Raw genomic sequence first — 16,757 nt, 5'->3', positions numbered from 1 at the left:
CCAACCCCATGCATTGTAAATGCAGATCAAAATGCAAGCTGGGATTTTCTTGCCTCATATCAGTGCTGAGCATCTCACACACACCAGTACATGCTCCTGTTCTCAGTACTGTGATGAGAAGTAAGCAGAAATAATGTGGTGAAGCACTACATTCAGTTCAAATATTGAAAAATTTACCTTGAACTACTCTCTACAAGGCTATTTTTTACCTGCCAGCAGACATATAAACAGGCCTACAAAAAATATCTCCTGTGCAAGGTGCCATTTTTTATGCTCTGTCTGCTGATTGCACCTTCTCCACTGCTGCAAAGTATGTGACATTTGGCTGAAGTTTCAGTCTTACCCTGCTGTTACAGAGGAGATCCTCACAAGGAGCTAATGTGAAAGGATCCAGCACAGAAACAGTAGGAGTGTTTTACACTCTGTCACTCCTCCTCACCTCTACCAGTGAGTGCAGCCTGACCAGGTGTCAGCATCCAGCCAGAGAAAGCCTAGTCTGTAAAGCAGTTGTGCTTCTAAGATTCAGCAGCAAGAGCAAGACTCTGACCTGATCATGTGGTTGCAGCAAAGCAAATTGTCACCAGATATGAAAAAAACATTCTTCCTGGTGGAGGTGGTGGAATGTTGAGGGCAGGGGCCCAGGAAAAACTAGGAAAGAGGTTTTCTGAATGCAGCTGGACAAGGAAGGCCTTGCGCAACCTCATCCAGCCTGGGAACGGTGAACTCCTGGGGCTCGACTAGAGACCTCCAGAGGTCCCATCCAGCTGAATTACCAGATGTTATCTATCAAAATTTGCATTCAGCCTAATACAGAAAAAAAATCTACCAACACATTAAATCAGCATGAATGTGTTTTACGTGCCTTTGCCTCAGCATTTGTTTATTTTTTTCCATTTTAATAGCATCTAAGAGACCCAAAGAGCAGAGCTTTACAATAGTAAGTAGCACAAGAAGAGCACAATGCACACTGTTTATCTTGAAAACGTTTAGATAAATTCAGTAGATGCAATTCAAGAGGAAACTGAGCTATCACAGCCAGCCATGGATAAAGAATGGTAGAAAGATCTGCTTAGAGCAGCCAAAGCCCCTAAGATTGTAGTGCCCTTCTCCCTCAGCCACAAATCTCTTCTGCAAATAACAACACCACACTCCTGCCTCACGTGGGTCGGGTTTCCTGGCTCATCAGGGACTCTGTCGTCCAGATGCTGGCAGAAGAGAGCACAGCTCAGAGATCTTCCATGCCCCCACGCAGAGCTTCAGCAGCTTCACAGCATCCTCTGCTGCTGAAGAGCAGAATCAGATCAGAAAACAGAAAACTGACTAAGCTTTCAAGCCCGCCTTATCGCTTGATACAGACAGACACTCCCCCCAGATTACCCTACAATGAAAAGAAGTGGATAACGAGGCCCTGATCCCTAGTAGGGATTAGTCTCCTTCCACAGAGACACCCCTGAAACTGATCTACTCTTGGGTAATACAGGTGCAAATCAGTCCTGAAATACCAGCTCACTGTGTCCAAAGAATAGTCCCCTATCAGAGTGCAAACCTGGCAGGGCTGGCCCTTTTTGGCATTATGCAAAATGCCAAACCTTTCAACATCTGCCTCTACATAGCCCTTTTCTTTATTATTCTCAATTCTTATTGTTACAGAATTACAGAATGGGTCAGGTTGGAAGGGACCACAGTGGGTCATCTGGTCCAACCTCCCTGCTCAAGCACATGAGCCCAGAGCATGCGGCACAGGATTGTGTCCAGGCAGTTCTTGAATATCTTCAGTGAGAGAGACTCCACAACCTCCTTGGGCAATCTGTCCCAATGTGCAGGCACCACAGTAAAGAAGCTCTTCCTCATGTTCAGGTGGAACTTCCCATGCATCAGTTTCTGCCTCCTGTCCTATTGCTTGGCCCCACTGAGAAGAGCCTGGCTCCATCCTCTTGGAACCCTTTCTTTAGATATACACATTGATGAGTTCCCCTCTCAGCCGTCACTTCTCAAGGCTGAACATACCCAGCCTCCTCAGCCTTTCCTTGTTAGAGAGTCCCTTAATCGACTTTGTTGCCTGTTGCTTCTCCAGCAGATGTCAGGGTAGTTAAAAGTCCCCTACCAGAACCAGGGCCTGTGACTGTAAGGCTGCTTCAAGCTTCCTTCTCCTGACCATGAGGCCTGTAGCAAACACCCACAACAACATCACCATTACTAGTCTGCCCTTTTATCCTAACCCATAAACTCTCAACCTGCTGGTTGTCCACCAAAAGCCAGAGCTCCATACATTCCATTGTTGCCTCACATAGAGGGCAACTCCATCACTGCACCTGCCTGTTCTGTCTCCCCTAAACAGTGTGCAGCCCTTCATGACAACGTTCCAGTCATATGAGCTATCCCACCACATCCATGATTGCAATGAGATCAAAGCCCTGTGAATGCACACATATATCTAGTTCAGCCATTTTGTTATGAAAGATGTGCTTCAACTTCAGAAAGAACGAAGAAGCGTGGGCCCTCTGAGATGGGCCCTCTGAAATATTCCCATTGCACTCAACTAGTGGTCCCACAGACTAGTCAGGTTCTAAAACCTCATTACTGTGAGTACAAAACCAGCAATGCCATACACAGGAGAGCAATTCCCCACAGTTCACAAGACAGCACAATAAAATACAGCTTTACCCCTGTTCCAGCCATGCCTGATCCTATACAGGCTTTACTCACACAGTGACTGTAGAGTTCCAAATGGCTCCATTGATGGTAGCAAGTTATGTAAAAGCAGTAAGCAGAAAGGTTTCACCATCACAAGAACAGCAGAGCCTGTGCTCCCAAAGGTGCTCTGGGCAGGCTGTGGTGCCCGAGCGCTCCCTGCACCGCTGCCTCTCCTGCTGGGCGCCAGCCGGGATGGGTATGGGGCACTCACACTGCCCTATGGTGCCCAGCATGGGCAGGCTGCAGTACCTGAGCACTCCCTGCGCCACTGCCTCTGCTGCCACACACCCGCCTGGGGTGGGCACAGGCACTCACACTGCCCCATGGCACCCAGCACGGGCAGGCTGAGGTACCCAAGTGCTCCCTGAGCCACTGCCTCTCCTGCTGGGCACCAGTCGGGATGGGCATGAACACTCACACTGCCCCACGGCACCCAGCACGGGCATCTTCCCTGCACAGGCAGGGCGAGTCAGCAGTGTGCCTGGGTGGCCAAGCAGGCCATGGCACCGTGGCCCATATCAGAAACAGCATGGCCAGCACGGCTGGGGAAAGGATTCTTCCCCCGTATCAGCATTGACGATGCTGCTCCTCGAATACTGTGTCCAGCTCTGGGCCCCTCAGTTCAGGAAGAATGTTGAGGTGCTGGAGAAGGTCCCTTGAAGGCCAACGAAGCCGGTGAAGGGACTGGAATACAAGTTTTATGAGGAGCGGCTGAGGGAGCTGGGATTGTTCAGCCTAGAGGAGGCTCAAGGAGACCTCATGACTCTCTGCAACTCCCTTGAAAGGAGGTCGTAGCCAGGTGGGGGTCGGTCCCTTCTCCCAGCAACCAGTGACAGGACAAGAGGATATAGTCCTAAGGTGTGCCAGGGAAGGTTTTGGTTGGACATTATAAAGAATTTCTTCACAGAAAGGGTGATTGGGCATTGGAATGGGCTGCCCAGGGAGGTGGTGGAGTCACCGTCCCTGGAGGTTTTTAAGGCAAGACTCGACACGGCACTCAGTGCCATGGTCTCGCTGACACGGTGCCGTCGGGCCACAGGTTGGACTCAATGGTCTCAGAGGTCTATCCGCACCCCACACACCCTCAATTGCCTCTCCTCTTCCTCTCCGCTCCCTCGCCGCTCCGCTCCGCCCCGCCTCGCTCCGCCCCGCCCCTCCCCGCCCCGCCCCGCCCCTCCCTGCCCCGCCCCTCCCTGCCCAGGCCCGTCCCGCCCCGCCCCGCCCCGCCCCGCCCCTCCCCGCCCGGGCCCGGGCCCGGCCCGCCCCTCCCCGCCCCGCCCCGCCCGGGCCCGGCCCCGGCCCCGGCCCGCCCCGCCCCGCCCCGGCCCGCCCCGGCCGTACCCGGGCCCGGCCCGGCCCTCCCCGCGGGCAGAGCGGCGCCGGTGCGGCCATGGCGGCGGCAGCGCGGCTATTTCGCGGCCCGGCCGGCCTGGCCTGTGCCCGGGTACATGTCCGGGCGCTCGGATCCGCTCCCACGGGCCCGGGGCCGCGCAGGGCCGCGCTGGCGGCCGCGGGGACGCTGGGCGGGCTCGGGCTGGCGCTGGGGCTGGGGCTGTGGCGGCGGCAGACGGCGCTGGCCGCGTCCCGGGAGGACGAGGAGGACGGGGAGCTGCGACAGCGGTTCATGGCGCCGCCGGTGAGCGGGATGCGGGAGCTGCGGCGGCGGCGGCGGGAGCTGCGGAGCCGCATGGAGCTGCTCATCATGGAGACGCAGGCCGAGGTGTGCCGCGCCCTGGCCGCGCTGGACCCCGGCGCCTCCTTCTCTGTGGACACCTGGGAGAGGAAGGAAGGTACGGGGGAGGCGCGGGGGGCGGCGGCGGCCTGGGCTCGGTCATCCCACGCTGACCCTGCCCCTGGCGCTGGCAGGCGGAGGCGGCATCAGCTGCGTGCTGCAGGATGGAGAGGTGTTCGAGAAGGCGGGGGTGAACGTGTCCGTCGTGTCCGGGCTCCTGTCCGAGGAGGCAGCGCGGCAGATGCGGAGCAGGGGGAAGTCTCTGAAGGCCAAGGACGGTAAGGTGTCCGGCCGGGAGGTGGGGTGGGGAACCGGGACACCTTCACCCCAGTATTCCTGTGCGGGACGGAAAGGATTTTGGCCTTGGAGCAGAACCAGAGGAGGGCCAGGCTGATCCAAACTCAAAGGATTTCATTTGTATCCTGGTGATTTCTAACCAGTAAGTCCGACAGGTGTACTTCTGTATCCCTAAAAAGTCAGGTATCAGAGTGCTTTTCCCTCTGTCGTGCTGCTTTAAGGATGTACTGTAGGCACGGGTGATTCCTTAATAATAACGCTGTAGCTCAGCAGTGAAACAGCGCAGGAGTGATATACCAAAGAGGTGGAGGGAGAGAACCAACACCACCTGAAGGCTAAAGGAGATTCAACCCACATTTTTGTAGCAAAGGGCAGTTGTGAGCACTGGGAGTGGTGGAAAGCCTTAGCAGTGCCTTATGTTTTAAATGGTCTTCATGTAATGTGTTTTCTAACGTTGACGCAGTTTAGGGCAAGTATCAAAAAAGGTGTTTCGTTAGGTGCACAGAACAGTGTGGGTGAGAAGTGAATTGCCCCTTAATAAACTACCACACCCAGCATGAGAAATCATCCTGTCCTGGAACCTAAGGAAAAATAGTGATGTTCCTTAAATTATTGTAATTGAAGTTTCTTGATAAACTGACGGGCTTTCTTGGTGCATCTTTTTATCTAGGAAAGCTGCCTTTTTGTGCCATGGGTGTGAGCTCTGTTATCCATCCAAAGAACCCTCACGTTCCAACCATGCACTTCAACTACAGATACTTCGAAATCGAAGAAGCAGATGGTAAGAATTTTAATTCAGTGAAGCATGAGTGAAATGTATTGCTCCACGTGAAGGAAGTGTGAATGCATGGCTAGGTAGGGTAAGAAGTTAAGAAATGGTCCAGGTTTGTTCCCAGCTGTTCCAAGAATCTGTTGTTTAGCTTTGGATCTCCTGATCTCTGGCCTTTGTGCGTTTGTAAAATGAGTGTCAGGAGTGCATCTGGTAAAGTAAAAGGGGTTTGTTTCTTGTAGAGTATACCACGGTGTTCAAATCTAAGTTAAAACTGTAGGAGGTTTTAAATATATGTAAAACGCATTCAAAGGATCAATCCGAGAATTTAGTAGAAGAAAGTTCTGTGAAGAGCTGATAAGTATTATCGTCATGATGTAGCTTTGTCTCAGCAGCTGGAGGGACATACTGTCAGAAGCACTGCTGGCTATCTGCATTGTGCCTCATTTCCCCAACTTGCTGCAATTTGGTGCTGCCAGAAATGGGACTCTTGGCTAGGTGGTCAAACACTGAGAGGCCATCTGTGCCTTGAGACAGTGTATGTACTGTCAGAAGCTCAAAGAGAGTTTTCTTTCAGTTGTTTTGCCACAGCATTATAGAAATTTCTAGCCAGTTACTTCCTTGGATGTTCTCTTTCTTTGGCGTGCAATAAAATGTTTCCACATTCTTGAACAGGAGTTGCCAGCCCATCTTGTGAAACTGATATCCTGTAGGCAGGGTCCATGGTCCAAATACTGAATTTCACTGCTTCGAAATTTCTTTCATGTTTTCTTGAAGTCACTGATCATCACACTACCTTGAACTCAAGTTTTTCATGACTGAGGTTTATGAACATCCCAGTATAATGATTTTGTTTTGTACTGTAAAAGTAGTTGTTAATTTTTGGTAAACCATTTGCACATATTGCTGTTTAGAAGTTTAAAAGGAATGTGTTGCTGCTTGCTTCTCTGTAGGAACCAAGCAGTGGTGGTTTGGTGGTGGGACTGACCTCACTCCAACTTACCTGAATGAAGAGGATGCCATTCATTTTCACAAGACTCTGAAAGAGGCCTGTGACAAGCACGACCTGAAGCTGTATCCCAAGTACAAGAAATGGTATGCGGGGAGAGATGCCCTTGGGGGCAAGCAGAAGGCAGCACTGGATGTTACCAGAGAAGTGTACTCTGGGGAACTGTAGGGTCTTCTGCCTTTTGAAAAGTATCAGCAAACCCTAATGAAAATCATCAGGAGTGTAATGGGCCAAAATGTAAAGAAATCTCTTATTTAGAGAAGCCTGAGTTTTTCAAATTAGGGGACTGACAACTAGGATCATAAGTCTATAGCCCAAATCAAAAATAGGCAAACCCTGCAAGATTTTGTAAGCCACAGACTTCACTGGGCAACTTAAAAATTCCTTTTAACATCTGGTCTTAAATTAGCGCAAGACTTTTTCCCCATGGACTTGCACAAATTTTGCTTGCAGTGGACTCATGGTAAACGTGCACGATTCAGCATGAGCTCTTGGGCCAGTGCTGTAGTTCTGAAAATCCCATTCCAATTTTTCTGCCTTCAGTCTGATCATCATGGCCTTTTTTGGTTGCCTTTTTTTTTAAGTGGGTGAGTAAAGGAGCTTGTGCTTAAAATGCAGAAGCTTCATAATTTTGATGAAGCTTATACTTTCTTCCCCAGTGACACATTCACTGAGAGTTCAACAGCGTATTTGCTAAGACGCAAACTTTGAATGTTCTTCTTGAGGTGAGAGATGCAAGTGATAGGATCCTTCACTAGTCAGCAGGACTTGCTGCTCTGTGTCTGATAATCCTATCTACCACAAGCTGTGGTACTGGGAAGGAGGGGATACCCTTTTGTAAGCCACTAGGTCTTGTCTGAGGACAGGAGATAAAGTGGGTGTTATAGTTTGGGTGGCAACCACTTAGTAGAGATACATCTTAGAACCTTGAGATTACACTCTTGTTCTCTGAGGAGTTTTTGCATGGTAGTTCAGAGTATCTGCCCTAATGGTCAGGTTGTTTGCAGCCTAAGTATTCTAGCAGTGCTAGCTGCTGAGGGTCAAAGACCTTGTCCTACTTTTCTCAAAGATAAAACCTATTGTTACATTCACCACATTGTCTTCCTGATCTGGGTTTTAGACTTTGTCAGGCTTGTTCTCTTTTTGCATTTCTGACTCAGCTTTTTTTCTTAACTCTTCCTGCTGCCATAAAATAAAAAGCTAATTATCCTAGTGAACAGAAAAATAGGTTACATCTCCATGTCTGTCCTGCTATGGCTATGCCATATATATTGCTTGAGAATGATTGTGGATGGGTACATATATGGAAAACTAGTCCTTAAGGGACGGCAAGGTGTTCTTGATGTTGATGGTTTCTGCTTTATATTTTCCTTCCATTCCTTTTCCATGTGAAGACTTGAGGGGCATCACTGCCCAAGCAAGCAACTATAAGCAAGATAGGGTGTGGATACAGTGAATCAGTTAATGTACAGTAATTGCACAACTCCTGGTAAATACAAAAGAGATTAATTGCCTTCCTGTTGTAGAATCAACTGCCCTTATGCATTTATAAACTGGAACATGAGCCATGAACAGCCACTGCTACAATGACTCAATCCTACAAGTTTTAACTGTTACAAAGCATTTTTCCAAGGAAGGCTGCCATGACAGTTGCTTTCTTATCTGGTCTTGGGGCTTTAGATTCTTTCAGTTTTGTCGAATACAATCAATTCTTTTCCTAGAATGGCAAAAACAATAAAGAAATTCTCTTCCAAATCTGAATTAATCTGAAAGCTGTACAAATACTTTGGGGTCTACATATAATGCTGGGAACGAAATCTAGCAAGAGCTCTTAGGGTGAAGTTTTGCAATCAGGTGTCCTTGTTCTGAGAAGGTAGAGGATATGGATTAGATCACTCCACAAGGAAGTATCTGCCATGGTGTTTGAGTCTTACTGTATGGTGATGTGTAGCTTTGCAGAGACAGTTTAATCAGAGCTTTATTGTAAGGGACACAGGAGTGCTTTCCAGAGGGCACTGGCCTGGCTCTCTAGTCAAACAGTGGGACACCCAGCACTGCAGGAACTGACTTTTGGTCAGTGCTAGTCCTGTGCCACATAGCTGTTTGAAGTTTTGTTCATTTCTTGGAATACTGTGGACCATATTAATAATCACCTGATGCTTTTTCTAGGTGCGATGACTATTTCTATATCAAGCACCGTGGTGAGCGAAGAGGAATTGGAGGCATATTCTTTGACGACGTGGACTCTCCCTCCAAGGAGGAAGTATTCCAATTTGTGAAGAGTTGTGCCAAAGCTGTGGTGCCTTGTTACATTCCCATTGTGAAAAAGCACCGCAATGACTCCTTCACACCAGAGGAAAAGCTATGGCAGCAGCTTCGGAGAGGACGGTGAGTACTGAAGGAGCTAAAGAATACACAGGAGGTGGATTATGCTGGTGAGAAAAAAACTGAGCTGGTTAAAGGTTTATGTCCTGTTGTAGTGTGGCTAAAAAAGCTCACCAGAGAATTTCAACGTTTTTGTGCACAGAACTGATTTTGAAATCCAACGCTAAATTGTCAAAGAAGATGCAAAGGAGGTAGTAGCACACTGTTACCTGTATTTCCCACTTTCTCGTGTTGCAGTGCAAGCAACACAAACAAAATGCCACAGTTTTTCTCCAGCTCCTTCAAAAATCCAGGGAAACTGCTGCTGTGCAACAGTCAAAGATGTATGAGAGTGCTTGGTGTCCTGAATCCTGCCCTCTCCTGCAGCCAAGTGATATAGGATGTAGGACTATCCTGTCACATGAGGACCCTAAGTGTGAGGGAATTGTGCTTCTTATTCAGTAATGAAACAGACCCCCAGGAAGTCAGGAAATAACTGTGCTCAAGTACTTTCAGCTTCTCACATACATATTTATCCCATCTGATTTTGGTACTGAAATGAGGATTCCTGTAAAGGAATAAAGATAGAGAGGGTTGGGGTTTTTATTCTGGCATGGTCCAAAGTTGCTGTGACTTAGAAGACTTTGGAGGACGCTTGTTATTGTGACCAGCTGTTAATGTTGCAAAAGCTTAAGGTACACTGGTCGATACAGTTTTACTCTGTTCTGTGTCCTGTGACTGATTGTGTAAGCACGTGGAGAAATAAGAATACACATGTTTCGTGCAGAACTAAGGTCTTCAGTTTCTGCCTCTTCTGCAGAGAAATCTGTGAGACTGGAAGAGTATAAGCATTCAAGTTTACATCACTGGCCTGCAGCCTTTAGTCAGATAAGCAAGTGCCCTTAATTTGGTGCAACAGTTCCTGGGAACACGGAGCTTCCAGGATAAAGTCAGTGAATGGGATTTAACAAACCTACTAAGTTGATAAGAGGGAACAGCTTCTTTAAGCTTCAGTCAGAACCAGCTCTTGAGGCCCACTTATTTCCCTGTGTTTGTGCCAGTTATTTGGCTAGGTAAAGCTTCCCCTTTTTGCAGATAGGTAAGAATTCTCCCCTTCCTGTATATCTGTTAAGTACTAATACCTCTGTACTGGCTATTAAGATAACCCCTGATGAATTGTCACTACTCTGTTCCTGTGCTGGGGGCAGAAAATGGTATTATTTTGGCACTTAGAACTCCCACACAGCACTCTGAAGCTGTTTGACTTCTGCTGCTTTCCAGATCTCCCCAAGAAACAGAAGACATTGTTCTGCCCTTGCTGCTTATGCGTCCTTAAGCACGGAGGACTGCACATTAGAATCTTTTCTCTGGTCACTTTCAGGTTCCTTTAAGGCCCCTCTTTATGTCTGGCACCACCACACAAAAGAGAATAACCAAGGTAAAGATGGTGTTGAGTTTGCCAGCAGGGTTGAGGCCTGGGAGAGGTATTGTGCAGTACAGCAGCCTGCAGAATGCTCTCCTTTGAACAGTTTGCTCCATTCTGTTAGCCAAGGTCACTGCTCCCTATGCTTTGTGGAGGGGCAAGGTGAGACCTGCATTCCTGCACAGAGGATGCTAAAGAACAGTTCACCCCAAACCAGTTCATTGTGACACCCAGCAAAGCAGAAAGACAGGCTGGTTTTGTTTGCTGTCTGCTAGTTGAAGGCACAACCAACTTCTGCCAATGAACTTTTTTATTTCTGTTGCACCTCTTCACTCCCCATAGGTATGTAGAGTTCAACTTGGTTTATGACAGAGGTACAAAGTTTGGCCTCCTGACACCAGGATCAAGAATTGAAAGCATTCTTATGTCTCTCCCACTGACTGCAAGGTAAGGGTGTAGCTGTGTGGAGTTGCAGTAGGCACTGTTCTTACTAAAATACTTCATAGGATTACATCAAAGGTCTGTCCTGGGGTCCAGCCACTTGACAGTGGCTGGTTCCCTCCTGATAAAAGAACTGGCCAAATACATGGAGGTGCTCTCTGGTCTCCTACACTCACCTAATTGCCAGTAGTGTGTAACCTAGATATCTTCTGACAAAAGAAGGGATGGGTTTTGTCCTTAGTACCTCTTGATAGTTGTTTCTTTTCTTGTTCCATGGAGTCTTGTTCAGTAGCTCTTCAAAATCGTGTGAGCTTCTGGCAGTTGTGACAAATGTGTGACAAGGAGCTTCACAGTTGAACTGTGTGTTGTATGAAAAAGTGCCTTTTTGTTTTCTACTTGTACCTGATGACTTCATTTGACTTTTCACTGACTAGCATGATTTTCTTGCTATTCCATTTTTCCATAACAGTTCTTAGTTTACAGGCTTTTGGTTTTTTTCATTGGCCTGATATTCTGTTTGCTGGTTTTGACTGCTGCTAAGCATTAAGCTGTCTTTTTTATAGAACTATTACAATACCATGATCTTTTCTGGGCAATAAAATTTAACTCAATCTGTGTGCAACTTTTTCTGTGTCCATCACTTCACATCAATCAACAGTGAATTTCATCTGCTGTGTTGTTGCTCAGTTGCTTAGCTCAATACTAACTGTTTTCAACTGGTTATTTTTGTTTTAACGTGTCTTGCTTACTCTTGCAGTATCAGCAAATTCAGTCATTTACTGGTTACCCCCATTTTCAGGTTGCTTTTAGGTAACACAGAGTAGCACAGACCCTATCATGAATTCCATAAAGTTCTCTAGTGACCTCCCTCTGCTAGGAAAACTGACCTTTGCCTGCTTACCCCTTCACCATGAAGGCAGTCCTGTTCTCACCATATACCTTCATCCCCCTACCAACACGGTATGAGTCCCTGACCTGGTGGTGTAGCATGCTGCTGTCTTCTGATTTAATTTCTGAGATGATGTGGTTTTGCTTCTTCTCATCAGTGTAAATAGCTTGCTTCCCAGCATGAATGGGTCCTTCCTGGGGAAAAATGGAAAAGGGGTGTACCCACCTCTCTGAGTGCTGATGCTTTCTCTGTCAGGCCTCTTTTCAATAAAAAAGTGATCTTTCATCAGCCACCTGTGTTTTTAAAACCAAGATTCAGCAAGGACTTCTAGGGCTTCCAGTCCAGATTCTGGAAAAGCTAGGTCTTGTATCCTCACTGTCAAAATTCTGTGGGTTCCTGTTCTACTCATCTTCCTTGTAATATTAGTGTGTCACAAGAGACTGCTAAAAGATTTTTGCATATCAACCTGCATGCATTTTGGGGCAAGGGGGTGGTGCTCTTTCCTTTTTCCTTCCAGCTTTTTCACAAGTTGGTAAAAAGATGAAGCCAACACTTCTCCTGTGTACCCTGGTGTTGTTACTTGTTTTTAACTTTTAACTTTTGATTTGGAGCCATATCTGTCTCCTGAGCTGAGTATCAGTTGTGTATGCAGTTTGCATCCCCACAAAAGGAAACTTAATTCCAAACACTGCAGGAGAGGTAGCAGCCAGTTGGGCAGTCTGAGTGTTTCCCCTCTCCCTGCAGGTGGGAATACATGCACACCCCGTCAGAGAGCTCCAAAGAAGCAGAAATTCTGGAGGTTCTGCGAAATCCCAAAGACTGGGTGCACTGACACAGATCGTGAACAAGATGGATTGCTGACACTGAGCCACTTGAGAGAACAGGAACGCCTGCAAATTGCTGTTGCATAGCGTTTCAATGTGTCTATCTATACTCTTGCCTGGTGCCTTAATTATGCAGTAGGCTTGTTACAATTATGTAAAGTCAATTCTTTTAGATTGATGGGCTAATGTTGTCACCCCCTGTTGCTGTTGCGTTGTGAGGGAGTGGCGAGGGCCTGACAGGGCTGGCTACTGTGCATGCTTTGGGACTTTCTCAGCTCACGTGTTTGACTGCAAAATGGCAAGCTACTGTAAAGTGTTCTCCCAGTGAAATGAAAGCATTATCTGTGCCTAAGTAGCACTGCTTACCCTTAGAAAATGTCTGGATGCTTAAAAGCGTTTTTGTAAAGAATAAAGGGAATATTGGTTATGATTTTAAACCTTAAATTCTGTTTTGGGGAAGTTGTGGTAAAGGTGTATTTTGATGCTGTCCATATTGATTTTAGAGAAGGGGAAATGTAAGATATGCCATGGTAGCATTGACTAGGCTGACCAGTGTCTGGGAGAATCGGGGTTGGGGTCCCAGTGTTACCTGAGGAGAGGGGAAAGATGCCTGTCTATTTGATGAGAAAAATCTATAAGCGTTTAGCATCCCAGCTGGCATGACAAGAGGATAACACCCCTCCCTCGGGTTAGCTCCGTTTCTAGGGTGGTCGGGGATGGAGCAAGCAGCCACTCTCATGTTGCCCCGAGGGTCACCAAATAACACTTCCCGCTCTCCCCAGCCCCGAACTAATTGTTCTCTGCCCTGTCGGCACAAGGGTCGCTGAGGTCTGTGTGGCGAAAAGCGAGTGGGGTGCCGGTCCCATTCCCCTGCCCGAGAAAAAAAAAAAATTTGTTCCACCTCCCCGTCGGGGAATCGAACCCCGGTCTCCCGCGTGACAGGCGGGGATACTAACCACTATACTAACGAGGAACGGGATGGCTGTCGGGCCGCTTTGCGCCGCCACGTGGTGCCAAGTCACCTGTCGTGGGCTCTTGGGCTGCAAGTCACGGCTGTCCCTGCGCCTGACCGCGGTGGGGAGCGGTCCCGGGTCGGCTCACGGTCGCTGACCCCGCCTGAGCGCCGAAGTCAACCTTTCCGCTGGGGGGCACCGCGTTCACTTCCGTGTTACCCTTCCGCCACTAAAAAAAAATAAAAGTTATAGTCTGATAAAGCGGCAACTTTCTCACCCGCAAGGGAGAAAAAACAGATGGCCCGTACGGGGATCGAACCCGCGACCTTGGCGTTATTAGCACCACGCTCTAACCAACTGAGCTAACCGGCCACTGCGATTTTTCCTATTAGGGTGCGCCCAGCTGAGAGATCCCCACGGACACAGCGCGGGGAAGCCGCTCCCGACAGCTCATCTGCGGCATCCCGGAGATCGACCGCTCTCGTTAAACTCCGCGTAGGCGGGTCGTCCCAGGGAGCCGTGGCAGAGTAGCAGGGGCACTAACCGAGGCGACAAGCATTGCTAAAAAATTGAGAACTTTCGGTTTTCTCTACCCTCTCCCTCCCTCCAGTCCGCAGGTGGGGATTACCGGCGGCACGGAGCGGCTGGGAAAAGCTCCACTAACCCCCTCGACAGGAACCTCCCGGCGAGGGGAAAGCCCCACCGAAAACACTCGCTTCCCTCCTTCGTGGGCGGGGGACCCCCGTGGGGGAGGGTGAAGCAGGAGGTGTCCCTGAGATAAGAAAAGGCACTGTCATCTCCCCGTCGGGGAATCGAACCCCGGTCTCCCGCGTGACAGGCGGGGATACTCACCACTATACTAACGAGGAGTACGACACCCCACCGTTCCCTCCCATAGAGCCCCAAGAGCCGCTTTCGGGACATCACCCGCCCCCAGCCCTGCACCTGAGGGAACCCCGCCCGCCCCCCACGGCGTTCCCCTGAAACTGCAATAGCCGTTCACAAGCAAAACGCTGCACGAAGGAAGGACAGGCTCATTTCGTAAACCTCTGGTGAGCCCGGTTTTCCACTGCGGCGAAACCAACCGTTCTCAGAGGAAAGTGAACCCTTCCCCAGGTGGTAAGTCAATTGGATCACTTGTAAAATCAAGGCATTAATTTTATAAAAGCAGAAAATACTTAGGAATCAAATACCTCTGAGTCAGTGAAAAAGTTGTAGAGGAAGAGGACTTCATCAAGTTCCAAGTTCTTTCCTTCACACACTGTCAGTACAGTGCTAAGCTGAGCTCCTCAGATATCTTCTCCTTTGCTGTTTCATTTGCCACTAACACAACCTATAATTAAATACATTAATAAAAAACATAGTAGAAACAAAAAAGAGAGAAAACATGTAAACATATCATGACAATGCAAGAGCTGCCTCAACCAGGCAACATTTAACACAGATATTCCCACCCCCTCTGACAAAAAGCTGCTACTAGAACAACACAAATACATGGTATGAAGAGATAGTCATAGATCCAGTGTGAGTTAGGAAAGAATAGGACAGGAGACATGTGACTGGAAAAAGAGCAGAAAAACCCAGACATGCATGAATACAAAAGAAACAGAAACCTACAAAATTAAGACTTCTAAATTGGAAAAGCATAATTTACTAGTGACACATAGGACATAAAAAACTGTGGGCAATCCACAGAAAATAATAATTTGATTAGCTACAGACCTGGAAGAAACTGCAGGAAGTCATATACCTAAAAAAGCAACCCTGATATGCTCTGAATTCACTAGGCAGTGGTCCCCCAGCAGCACTGCTGAGTAACTAATACTGTGGGACTCCAAGACTCCAGGTTTTCCTCCATCAGAGACCACAGTTCTCAGGAAGCTGATTAAAAGGAAGAAACAGAACTGAAGCAATACAACCACTCCAGAGGCCAGATGAAGAGTGCCTGTTTAAATCTCTCACACTCTCTCAAAAACACACTTCTAACAGATTTTGTTTGAACTTTGAAATCAAGAAATGTTGTAACAAAAACACTAGTCAGAGAAGCTGTAAGGCCTACGTTATGTTTTCTGCTGTTGTGAGTAGACCTCATCTCACTGTAAACTAATTTCAGAACCACTGGGATAAGACTATCTTAGAGCAGCCGGGACCAGCTTATTACTGTCAGTGTACCCCAAACTGTGTATTCTACACCCTGTAGATCATTTCTAATGAACATTTAACAATGGATCATTTGCAGCAGCTGCCCAGGGCACACCTGACCCCTCAGGCTACAGGCTGGGTGTTACAGAACCCTGTGAGACAGGGTCTTCACACCAATGACTTGGGTGTGATAACTCCCCTCCCAGGAGGCATCAGCACTTTCACACCCAGCCTGAGGGGCCATCCCTGCTAATGGGCCATCAAGGATTCCAGGAATATCCCATGCCTCATAATCACCCACTGTGAAACTCCTGGCCCTGGGAGAGGTACTGGGCATTGTCATCTGACCTGAGCATTTATAATCTTGGGGTTTGGGGACTTCTGGTACCACTTGTCAGATCAAAAGGAGCACCAGAACCTCGACAGGACTGCGACCACTACCATCGACCAGACTGTAACTGTCATCTGCACCAACAGGTTTTCTCCTTTCCTTTTACTTTGGACTCAGAGGAACCACATTGGGTTTAGCACAGGGGCCAACAAACACCATTCTGTTTGTGCCCCAGGGTTCTGGGTTATACTTCTGGGTTTTGTGTGTTAAAACCAATTGCTCTTTGTCTCATTGCATTTATTGTAGTATTTTTATTAAATTGTAACTCTGATTTATAATCTCTTTTGAGCTGGGTTCATTTCTCCTGACAGTTTACCTTTAAACCAGCACAAAGACCTTCTCCAGAGCAGGAGATCACTCAGAAGAGAGTGAGCGTTTGTGTCTTCATGTACCAGGAGCCAGAAGATGCAATGCAACTGCAGTGAAACACAGTGTTCTCCAGCAATCCTGCACATCATGGACATGGCTTTTTGCTGAGTTTGATCACACTGTGAAGCTTTTGCTCCATCTGTGCTCATCCTCACTTATCGGGACATGAGAAGAAAAGCCAAGTATTTGGGTATTATTTGTTCTGTTTCTAAAGAAATTACAGTACTAAATTAAGTGTCTTGGTCTTGCCACTGCATTTGTCTGTGGAAGACTTTAATGACCATGTGCAATGATTTGATGTATATGTAAATTCTGTAGCTCCTGCTGTAAGTCGTGGTCCTGCCTGCCTCCCCCACTCTTCCCAGCCAGCTGCTTTATATGAGCTTGCAGCAGTTTCTTCAGAACACCCTGAAAGTTGCTGGTCTGAATAAGGTAGCCTGAAAGAACCCTGAAGAACATC

At 47.9% G+C, this 16,757-nt stretch overlaps 1 protein-coding gene, 1 long non-coding RNA gene and 3 other non-coding genes across 5 annotated transcripts in view; 1 reads left to right on the top strand and 4 right to left on the bottom strand.

Annotated features, from left to right (window-relative positions):
- Positions 1-4,008: 4,008 nt before the first annotated feature.
- On the top strand, positions 4,009-13,252 carry CPOX (coproporphyrinogen oxidase). The gene is made up of 7 exons (XM_071561024.1): positions 4,009-4,484; positions 4,561-4,704; positions 5,394-5,504; positions 6,446-6,587; positions 8,671-8,889; positions 10,631-10,735; positions 12,363-13,252. The coding sequence occupies exons 1-7, from the start codon at positions 4,085-4,087 to the stop codon at positions 12,448-12,450; spliced, it is 1,209 nt and encodes a 402-aa protein (XP_071417125.1). The 5' UTR covers positions 4,009-4,084; the 3' UTR covers positions 12,451-13,252.
- LOC139674554 (uncharacterized) overlaps positions 10,476-16,757 on the bottom strand; it is a 9,424-nt gene continuing 3,142 nt past the window's right edge. Inside the window, exons 2-4 of the long non-coding RNA XR_011698319.1 lie at positions 14,589-14,728; positions 13,399-13,624; positions 10,476-11,812 (exon numbers count right to left, since the gene is read on the bottom strand). This is a non-coding gene — a long non-coding RNA (uncharacterized lncRNA). The remainder of the gene's footprint in view (positions 11,813-13,398; positions 13,625-14,588; positions 14,729-16,757) is intronic.
- Positions 13,344-13,415, bottom strand: TRNAD-GUC (transfer RNA aspartic acid (anticodon GUC)). Its single transcript has one exon. It is a non-coding gene; the product is annotated as a tRNA-Asp (tRNA).
- Positions 13,694-13,767, bottom strand: TRNAI-AAU (transfer RNA isoleucine (anticodon AAU)). Its single transcript has one exon. It is a non-coding gene; the product is annotated as a tRNA-Ile (tRNA).
- Positions 14,193-14,264, bottom strand: TRNAD-GUC (transfer RNA aspartic acid (anticodon GUC)). The gene has a single exon. It is a non-coding gene; the product is annotated as a tRNA-Asp (tRNA).

Source organism: Pithys albifrons, chromosome 1 (assembly GCF_047495875.1).
Source record: "Pithys albifrons albifrons isolate INPA30051 chromosome 1, PitAlb_v1, whole genome shotgun sequence".
Classification (NCBI taxonomy): Eukaryota; Metazoa; Chordata; class Aves; order Passeriformes; family Thamnophilidae; genus Pithys; species Pithys albifrons.
The sequence above is the reverse complement of the archived record's forward strand: the minus strand, read 5'-3'. Positions and strand labels throughout refer to the sequence as shown.